The 11,239-nt window shown below is 40.1% G+C and overlaps 1 protein-coding gene across 2 annotated transcripts in view; it reads left to right on the plus strand.

The window, feature by feature from the left end:
• The window catches only part of zgc:162331 (uncharacterized protein LOC793007 homolog), a 38,722-nt gene that overhangs the window by 24,512 nt on the left and 2,971 nt on the right, over window positions 1-11,239 (plus strand). For both annotated transcript variants that reach the window (XM_023285390.3, XM_035955152.2), the window contains exons 3-5: window positions 9,987-10,178; window positions 10,583-10,736; window positions 10,816-11,001. In XM_023285390.3, coding sequence (XP_023141158.2) covers window positions 9,987-10,178; window positions 10,583-10,736; window positions 10,816-11,001 — 532 coding nt within the window. The remainder of the gene's footprint in view (window positions 1-9,986; window positions 10,179-10,582; window positions 10,737-10,815; window positions 11,002-11,239) is intronic.

Genomic DNA, 11,239 nt, shown 5'->3' on the forward strand with positions numbered 1-11,239 from the left:
GCTGTTAGCATCAGAGCTAACATTAGCTACGACAGTCCTAGTACAGGCAAACGTGTAGCTATCCCATAATAGACCACTTTTCAAGACATTTAAAGTGCTTGAGTTTACAAAAAGTCTTAAAATGTTGAATATAATCGCTATAATTGGACTTTAAGTTTGCAGTAATCTGTGAATGTAGCAGACAGTTGAAAAATGCAGATAAATATAAATGAAATAAACATTTTTGTTGTTTATGTTCACGTATATGTCTATTCATCGATAAACTAGAATTGATTTGAATTGAAAAACTTTGCTTATTGTGTCAAATATTGCTATTTGACAAAAATGTGATTAATTGTGATTAATTACAAAGCCTCTAATTGATTAGATTCATTTTTTAAATCATGTCCCACCACTATAAATAACATAAAATACATTATTTCTTAAAAATTGTTACTCAACTCCACTTGCGGTGCAGCATAGGAGGTTACCTTTAGTTTCCAACAGTTTCAGAGTTTGTTGCTATATTAATACTACATTTATACTTTAAGTTGCAAACAATCTTTTTTTTTTTTTTTTTTAACCTGTGGACAAAAGTAGTTTTTCTTATGCTAAGTTATGCTAAACGACTGCTGGTTCCAACTACAAGCACTATTTCACTCACAAATATAAAAGAAACGTCTTCTCCTGTAACAAGAAAGCACACAACCTGGCAAACTGCTGTGTTACAACCCCGGCTCGGGGGGAGGGGGGGGGCAACATAAACAGTTGTTGGTGGTAAAATCAAATTATTTATTACAGAAAAGGTTGAACAGAAATGTGCACGTTACTATACGAACTGAGGAAGAGGACTGGTGGGTGCTGCTCAAATCAAAGAAAATAACAAAACACAAGAAGAGTTCTCATAAGGAGAACTTAACACTACAATCGCGGTGGACAAAAGAAAAACGGAACAAAAGGCTCACTAAATGGGAACTGACAAAACAGAATTTACACAGGAGTCAGCACCCCTAATCCTGGTGAAACTAGACAATAAGGAACTACCTGTAATGAAATGAGGCTGTATCAGTATTTAATTCTAACCCTGGCCCAATTCCTTTCACACAGACAATCTTGCCTCAACCACACAGGAACACAGAATGACACGCTGAAAGTCAGTTCAGTTGAACTGACAACTCTTTTAAAGGAGTTGGCAGTTTTCGGTTGGTCGGCCTGGGGAGCGCCGCACCAATCACTGGGCTCCTGGTCGCAGCCACGCCTCTGCTGTCACGGTCCAACCAGGGAGTGGGGATCACACAGCCCTATTTGCATAGACACAATATTGTTAAAACACACACACACACGGGGTAGGAGGCGCTGGCTGTAACATGCTGCATCAGGAAAAAAATCACAGGAAAGGTTCCCTGACATGAAACTTTACCTCAGAAGAAATTTTATTTTAAAAAATAGTGCTGATTTAAATGATCTTACACAAAATTAGAGCGTTTTAAACAAACACAGAAGTATACATCACATGCTTTTACACTTTCATGTTACATTTTAGATTTTGTCCTCGTAATTTTGATGAAGGTTTCCTGTTTAAATGTGCCATTTTTTATGACACAATCATTCCATTGCTTTTTCCATAGCATGTATGAACTCTATATGTTGCTGTTCAAGCCTAATTGAAAGCCACTACGCCATTCTGACATTCAAGTGAAGTTCAATGGGTGAAACCTGTCATTCAGAATCCAGCTATACTTTCCCCTGCTCTGTTTAACTGGACAGATTATCCTCAGCTAAAGCTGCCTGTTAATGGAGGAATCCGGTACCTTTCAGCTTTGTACAGTCGACATGAAAGTGCTCCTTTTCTTGCTGCTACCTGACAGTTAAAGAAAAGGAACTCTAATCCAAAATGTAATCCCTTAGAAATGTCCTAAATATCTTTCATCTTTAATTTGACCCTTGTAATGTTTCCAAAACCCAAAACAAACTAAACATCCAACATGCAAAGCACACAAACACTAATGTATCGCAGAGAAAAAGCATACATCTTCATGTGCCTGCACAGGAACAGGAGCTACAGGAGCACAGCGAGAGCCGGGGGTATTAGGTAATCACTAGTGATATAGTACATCCATGAGGTGCCACAGAAATAGATACAGTGATGGAGAGGACAGGGAAGCATGATGTGTTTGAGGTCAGATCACATAAGAGAGCAGCTGGAGCAAAGGGACTTTTAAAAAAAAAAATGCTCCAGAACAAGAAGAAGACAGGAGCACGAGGATGAACGAGATAAGGCGAGTCAGTCGTCAGCCAGGAATGCCATCTTTCATTAGCTTCAGACTTTTAGTGTCTGGTGAAGTCTGACTCAGATGGAGTTTATTTTTAAGCATTGTTTATCCTGGGAAAACTGGCCAAGCATTGAGAAGAGAGAGTCTTTCCTTCAGTGGGATGTCTTACTTTGAGAATTCAACCACTTTTTGTCTAACCAATCCTCCAACTTTATGAAAAATGCAATGCTATTTCCTTATTTCTTATTGTTTGCGTCTTTGCTCTCAGTGGGACGGTACAGTAATGATCAGTTTGTCGATGTTAAATTTGGGGTTCGTGAAGCTAAACATAACTAGAGCGAGTAAACGTCCCTCCAACCATTCCGATAAAAATAAATGTGTGGATAAATGCATTCTCCATTCACAGTGTCTCAATGTGTGCACGCTATGAGTGCATTCAGTGTGTGTTCGATGTGTTCACTCACTCTGTGCGTGTGAATGTGTGCGTTTAAATCTTTAATGCAGAGAGCCTAATCTTTATTTAATCACAAACTATTCCGAGTGCTTCCCTGACAGAGACGAGCGGGGAGTGTGATAAAGGAGAATACAGCAGAGTGGATGTTTGGTTGGCAGTGCCGGGTTGCCAGGTTGGAGGGGCCTGGAGCTGTATTAGCACCCTGTTGGCAGCCAGTCTCTGTGATTGGCAACCGGCATTTTCCACGATGACAGAGGAATTTTTTTTCTCAATGGGTCTGAACCAACAGGACTGAGCAAACAGAGCACAGAGTCAACACACACAAGTATGCAGAGCTAAAAGTCTGAGTAGAAGACACAATACCTGGACACCAGCACCGATCACAGACACGCTAACTCTACGGTTAGGATCTAATGCCAGGCACCTGCTAATGTCGTGTACACACACAACTTTACTTACAAAGTCAAGTAAATAAAATCAACACCAAAGCCAACACAAATTTCCAATCTTTTTGGCATTAGTTCTCCCATTTATTGCTGCTGGGGGTGTTGTGTTTGTTCCCTCTACACTGGTGTCATTGTTCGTTTTCTCTGTTCACTATAGCATGTCAACCCGCAGGGACATGGGTGTTACTTAAGCATCTCCAAAACAAACCCCGCTCGGAGTCTTAAAACACGCACTGTTTCCTAATATCTTCAATATTTTATTGCCTTTGTAGAAGTTAAGGCTTTTTCTTTGTCAGGCGAGCGCATGCATCTGTGTGTGAGGAGGCTGAGGAAGTGCACTTCAGATTTTGGTATCATGGCCTGTTGTAAGTTTACAGAACGCATAGCATATACATACAGGACAGGTGTTAACTAATGTGTTACTGGGGTGTTAACAAGAGTTTGATAACTGGATAGCAAGCGGACAGACGGTAAAATGAGGGCAAAATCATTTCTATAGAAAGCAACAACAAAAGAAGTCTAGTCTCTCTCCCAACTCTTAACTTACACTACCATTCAAAGGCTTGGGGTCACTTAGAAATGTCCTGATTTTTGAAAGAAAAGCTTTTTTTTTCAATGAAGATAACATTAAATGAATCAGAAATGCAGTCTAGACATTGTTAATGTGGTAAATGACTATTCTAGCTGGAAACAGCTGATTTTTTAATGGAATATCTCCATAGCGGTACAGAGGAACATTTCCAGCAACCATCACTCCTGTGTTCTAATGCTACATTGTGTTAGCTAATGGTGTTGAAAGGCTAATTGATGATTAGAGAACCATTGTGCAGTTATGTTAGTGCATGAATAAAAGAGTGAGTTTTCATGGAAAGCAGGAAATTGCCTGGGAATGTCAGAAATAAACACCATGATTTCATAGGCATTTATACTTTGTGCTCCTGTGGCTCCTTTTCATGTAGGACGTTTATGGTTAAGGTTGCCAAAGGGTGTATCTTAACCAAAACCATGATCTTTTCCTGTAGTTAACCTAACAGTGATTGAAAACAAGGCTCAAGTCACATTAAAACAAAACTAAGTGGAAAAAATAACAGTCAAACATGAAACATGAACCTCATTCTCTTGGGTGAAAGTCTTGTGACGTGTACAATCAACACCCCACCAACTTTATGAACTGAAAAAATTATATGTCTACTGATGTTGACTATAGATTGAATTCAGTTTTATTAATATAGCGCCAATTCACAACATAAATCATCTTAGTGGACTTCACATAATAAGGCCAAAACCTTACAGTGTTACAGTGAGAAACACCACAAATCCAACAATTCCTACTGATCAAGCACTTTGACAATTGCGAGAAGAAACAACTCCCTTTTAGCATAAACAAAACCTCTGGTAGAACCAGGCTCAGGGAGAGCAGCCATCTGCCTCAACCATTCAAGGTGAGGGTAAAGGATAGTAGGGAGATACCGGCAAAAAATGCACAAGAGAACAATAAACACATTAATTGCAGATCAGAAACATGCAACTCTGGAGCCGAAAACACCTGCAGATTCATGTGGAACAGAAACTAAAACACATCTGACGTCACAGGAACGAATGACAGTTATCATCCAACTCAGCAGATCTTTTAGCTCCATTAAGAGCATCTTTAGCTCATTGTTGTGTTGCTCTAGTACACAGCTTTTCTATTTGGTTTACCCTCACTGCTGTCATCTATCTGTAACTACAGAACGCAGCTGTTCTCAGTGGAAAGCCATAATATCTAGCTGCAGATGACAGACGGTGAACACAGTGGAGCATTTAGCCGCTAACAGTGTGACATTTTAATCAAAAGTTAGTGAGAACTAAAACAGAGCTAAATGTAAAATAAACTTCGGATGTCTAAAATGAATGCTCATGTTGCTCTAATCAAACATGCCTGCAGTCAGTGGAAATAATTAACTTCCTGCTTGCTTTTTTTGTTATAACTAAAATCAAATGGCAATATGACAGCATTTATTGATTGTTCCAGTCTCCTCAGGCACCCACGCAAATCAATGTGCTTTAAACTTAACAGACGAAATTAAAAACACCATCATTGTACTGTGAGAGAATGTAGTTGCAAAAGTACACTGCATGTGCAAAGTGTGGTTTGTGGCCTTTAAATTATAGCCTGTAGCCACTGGCTCACTAATTAAATCTAAAATGTTCCCTATGGTGTTGTACATGTAGCAGGCTAAATATAAATCCATGTGAAGTCCCAGTTCTAAAAGCACAGAGTGGTAATTTACTGCACCATCTAATAATCAATATCCCCATGTGGACAGCAGTGTGCCGTTTGGTGTCGTGTCTTTCCAGTCAATACATAAATGCTACTGGTGCTGAAATAAGGTCTGATAAACTCACCAGATGAATCTCTGATAATTCAAATTATCTCATTTTAATTAAATAGTATCATATCACTTTCATTCTAATGCAAATTTCAGGGAGAGATTTGATTCTCTCCAACAAGGATAAGAGGATTATATCATTTAAAACAGCAACAGTTTTGTGGAAAAGGAGGAAAAGGCATGAGCCTGGCAGTGGCACAGAAGATAAAATGTCTGTCAGATAAGTTACAAATCACATTTCAGGTGTACAACTTTCTTGTTAAACATAAAGTCTGTCATTATCTGTGGACGTTCTGGATTTATAGCAATCTTTAAAATTGACCCAAATGAAGAAATCTCTTAAACAGATAAAGTTAATCAGTGTCATTAGTTTCTGTTTTGGTTCTTTATCAGTGTGCCCTTCCAGCACCAAAATCAAGGATCTGAGCAGCTTTTCAACCTTGCTGCTAATTTGAAAAATAATATTAAAACATATTAAAGGATCTGCAGCCTTGTGATTCTGCTGCACTTAGAAACCTGCCACATCAGCCCCAGCCACAGACTACAGAAAAAAACTTGGAGAAAGCAATCATACAGTTTCTATATGAGGTTTTTGAAGCCTCATTTTGGGTTTGCCAACATTTTGCTAGTTACTTGCTACTTTTTTATTCCTTTATTTATTTTATTCATTTTCCTTTACAAACAGTGTTACAAAACAGTATTATGATCTAGTCCTGATCTGTAAAATACAGACAAAAAACAAAAAGAGATCATGTGCAGAGCTCAAGAAACAGCAGAAAAATTGTGATGATACATTGAGTGTACACAGATTGGGTTTGTTCACATGACCCTCCCCAAGTCAAAACTCCAGTTAGTGTCCGATTCAGTCCAGGTTATATTTTATACCAAGGATTTCCAGTGGTGTCCTCCATATCTGCAGACAAATTTGAATCTTTCCTTCAGTATCACGTTTGATTTTTTCCAAAGTAACAACCTCAGAGATGAGACATTTCCACATGGAGATAGAAGGTTCACCATGACGGCTTTCCTTGCCAACATGACGAGGGATTGAGTCACTACCTCGTGTTGTTTTAGGGATGCAGGAACACTCCCCAACAGACAAAAGAGGGTTTGCTGGTTTTTGCTGACCTACTGCCACACTGATGCTTGCACACACTGTCCTCCAAAATGAGTTGATTTTGTTGCTTTCCCACAAGCCATAGTCATTTTTTAAATAATCTAACTTTGGACAAAGAAGTGAAGCAACAGCAGCATGGGTGAGTGATACCATTGTAACATGGCTTCAGTGAAATGTCAGTCTTCCAAATCTTCTGTCCAGTCTTCCAAATCTTCTGTCCAGTCTTCCAAATCTTCTGTCCAGTCTTCCAAATTTGTCGAAAAAAATATTCATACATTTTGAACAAATCTCATAGAGCTATCTGTCACTGGAACAACTGTATGTCTAAATGCTTCAACATTATTTTATGCATTTTGTCTATGTGATGGTTTCCAAATGTGCACATTCGTACACAGAGAATGACAGCATCAGTAAAAGGTCTCTTAAGAGAAACAGAGTGGCTTTTAGTTTCCCCTTTGCAGTCAGCTTGTCCTTGTTTCCCTGCACTGTACCATTACGCACGTGTCTAGTGTGTGTGTGCCCTGATGTGTATATGTGTGAGTGTGTGTGAGTGTGTGTGTGTGTGTGTGTGTGTGTGAGGGAGGGGATGCTGTCAGCTTCACACAGGATCACGGGATCCTCAGCCTCACTGTCTCTACCGCAGCAGAAATCCTCCCATCTGTCGCTCCTAATCAGCAGAGAGCAGCTTGCATGTTCACAGGGTCTTATAGGAGAATGACATGACACACACACACACACACACGCACACACACACACACACACACACACACAGATTACTCTAATACTGACACAGCAAAGCATACAGCAGCATCACACGCCCCTCGAGCCATTACTCATTAAAACACTATATTAGCATATTAGCATATTAGCAGACCTACCACTGCTGCAATTTCCTGTCTTTGTCCATTTCTTTAAACCCTTGTAGTGCCCCATAAGTCATTATTTTTCTTGATAACAATGGAAAACATTACTGAATGTTCTGATAGTAATAATTACTGCTAATGATTAACAATTAATGTTGGATTACTGTTTATTATTTCATGGACTTTTTGGGAGGGGCTTTTGGGATGATGCAAATATAACAATAAAGAGAATTAAGAATTTAAATGCAAATTTGCCTTGTGATGACAATAGAACTTCGGGTCAACTCTAGTTTATGTCATTTCTGTCAGGCAGCTTTCCACCATCATTATAAGCAGTGTCAATACGACCCTTCATTGCTAGCAGAATGCAGTTCTGGATAACAATCTTATTATCTGGTACTTTTCACAGCTGTGTTTTGTGTTATTGAATAATGCAAGTGGTTTAAAGTGAATTAAAGTGTGACATTCTGGCAGTAACAGCAAAGTCAGTGAAACTTTAAAACCCACAAATCCCAGCAGCATACTGGCTAGTTGCTGAATCATCAGCACTGATCAACAATGCTGTCAACCCCCCTGCAGGTATAATATGGTCACTTTGTGCAATGGTGCAGAAAAAATCCAATGTAGTTTCCATTCGAGTAACGTCATTTGTAAAAATGTGGGGCATTTTTTGAGACCAGCGATGCTGTCTGTTTAGATGAGATTTCCTGAGAGGATCAAAACTCCCTGCAGCATGATCTAACAATAGCTGCTGTATCACGAGACCTGTGTATTGTAGCATAAGGAAGATAAAAATAGTGCTTTCTGCCTCTCGCTCCCTCCACCTCTCTCTGTCTATCTACCAGAGTAAATGCTAATCTCAGTCTCCCTGCACAGATAACACACACTCTGGACCAAGTTGGGTCTGAGTCTGATATGAAAGTAGAGAACGAAGGAGGATAGATAGGCAGAGGGAGACGGAGACAAATTAGGTGGGAGGACTTAGAAAGAGGTTTAAATGTTCGACCCTGGTGAAATGGTTACAGCTATTGAAGAAGATAAGGCACCAGATCACATCACAGCCATCTAACAGCTCCTCTGAAATCTCACAGCAGTGACTGCTGTTCTTGACTGTTCCTTTAAACCAGAGATTGTTTCCATAGGTACTAACACCTGCAGCCAGCAGAGATATCCACTGTAGACAGGTCAGAAAACTAAACCTATTCCCAGCTGCTCAAATAGAATAGAAAGCACTTTTGATTAAGGAATGTGACATTGCTATTTCTCTTCAATAATTCTTCAAGGGGCAGGTCCACTTACAAATCCCTAATTTCAAGCCAACATCAAATTTCAGTGGTTTGTTAGAAGAAAACCTGGAAGTCCCTCTCCAGACATGTCAGTGTTTACAAGGAATATTTTAGGAGAATTACACTACGGTTTAGAAGTTTGGAGTCACCCAGACAATTTCATGTTTTCCATGAAAACTCACACTTTTGTTCATGTTCTAACATAATTGCACAAGGGTTTTCTAACCATCAATGAGCCTTTCAACACCATTAGCTAACACAATGTAGCATTAGAACACAGGAGTGATGGTTGCTGGAAATGTTCCTCTGTACCCCTATGGAGATATTCCATTAAAAATCAGCTGTTTCCAGCTAGAATAGTCATTTACCACATTAACAATGTCTAGACTGGATTTATCATTCATTTAATGTTATCTTCAGAGGGAAAAAAACACTTTTCTTTCACAAATACGGACATTTCTAAGTGACTCCAAACTTTTGAATGATAGTGTAGGCAGACAATCTACATTTTCAGCCTTTCTGTTTCCCATACAATAGTTTTTCAAGACCTGTAAGAAGTACACTATGCTGGAGAAAACAGTAAAAGGTTCTGTAGGGGTGGTTCTTGCAGTTGAAACACACACAAAAGTTCAGCCTTCCTTAAAATGCCCTGCATGTTCTTGCAATGGAAAACAGCCTATAGTTACCTTAAAATAATGGGTAGATCATGATAATATGTAGCCAAAAGTAACTTATAAATGATGAAAACAAACAAATTGATAAACACTGACATCCATATAATGGATTTACAGCTGATATAATGCAGGATTTTTACTTGTAATGAAGTATTTCTCTTTTTTGTTGCTGTACTGATACTTGTACTTACTTGAAGTGAAGATTTTTCCCATCACTGAAGCTAGACTAGTTGTTTCCCTCTGTTTCCAGTCTTTGTGCTAAGCTAAGCTAAACTACTGCTCTATCCAGCTTCATATTAACCCATACAGCTATGAAAGTGGTGTCAATCTTTTCATGTGACTCCTTGCAATAAAAATAGCAAATAAGTGTGTTTACCAAAAACTGTACCTGTACTATAGAGTTTTAAAAGCACTAAATAGTTGAATCTAGACAATCGCATCTGCTGAGTTGTGTCGTAGCTCTCAGTCGCTACTCGTCAAGTGTTTTTTTGATCTAAGCAGTTTGGCCTCCTCTCTCCTCAGGTCTGTCCTGTACTCCTGTCCTGCCACCACGCCGGGGCTCCTTCTATGTAGAGACTGGTACAGGAGTTTCCATCGGCAGTGTGTTGGCCTTCTGGTGCAGAGAGGGATACCAGCTGGTCGGCAGCGACAAAATCTACTGCAATGTCAGGAACGGCAAAGCACAGTGGAGCAACTACCTGCCTGTCTGTGAAGGTATGTAGCCTGAAAGTAGTTTACAGATGCCTGCCATGATCAAAATGAACCATTACCTTAAAAAACTGGTGCATTAATGCTATGTTCTCCTTGGTTCTGTAAGAACAACTACTCCATTGGTGAGGCTGCTTCTCTCCACTCATTCCTGGTTATGTGTAATCATCATCCTGCTGACAGCAGAGAGGAAAGAGGACAGAACCTGAACTAACTTCAATAAATATCTATGCAAAAATGCAAGCTTGAGGAGAAGCTTAGATGTTTAGTTAGAAGTGTCAGAAAGGAGTCAAATGGATGCTTTTCTAAATCTTATGAGTCAGTCTGGATAAATGTCAACAACAACAAACTTATTTAGAGACAAAAGTTTCACCTGAGATTGAAACTGTTGCATTTCTGCCTCTGTACAGCGATTCCCAGGCCTGAGGACCGTGGACTTAGAGTGGCTGTACTGGCTTCAGTTGTGAGTGGCATCGTCATCCTCGCCATGTCCCTGTCCTTCCTCATCTGCTGCCTGCAGGAGCGATCCAGCCGGGACCGAGCCAAGAAAGAAGGACGGAGCAGGTAGCAGTGGACACAAGAGTGCTGGAGGCTTTGGTTGTTCTCAAACTCTGGAGAGCTGATAAAGTTCTGTCCTCCTCAGACGCAGAGAGAAGCGATCGGCCCGTCGCAGCGAGTGCTGGCTGGAGAGAGAAGAGGGTGAGTGGGAAGCTTTCCCTCCACCCAAGATCTTCCACCTGTCCCAGAGGATGAACCCCCGTCTGGCTCCTGACAGCCCGCTGTACCTGACTGGAGGCCTCAGTGGATATGAGAACAGAGGATATCAGAGGTAAACTGGCAGCACTCACATGTGAAACAAATCCAGATCCATCCGTTATAAAGTGTGCAGAAAACAACAGTCATTGAGAACACCTCAACAGTTCTCCAGTTTAGAGTTCAGAGGAAACCAGGAAGTAAGAAGATGTAGAGCTCCAGACCTTAATCTGAGCAACATGGTGACCCTTATGAGAAGAAACTCGGCCAAACCTGTGCTGTGGGAAATTCGATTCAACACATTTCTAGTCCCC

The sequence above is a fragment of the Amphiprion ocellaris genome, chromosome 21, assembly GCF_022539595.1.
Source record: "Amphiprion ocellaris isolate individual 3 ecotype Okinawa chromosome 21, ASM2253959v1, whole genome shotgun sequence".
In the NCBI taxonomy this organism is placed as follows: Eukaryota; Metazoa; Chordata; class Actinopteri; family Pomacentridae; genus Amphiprion; species Amphiprion ocellaris.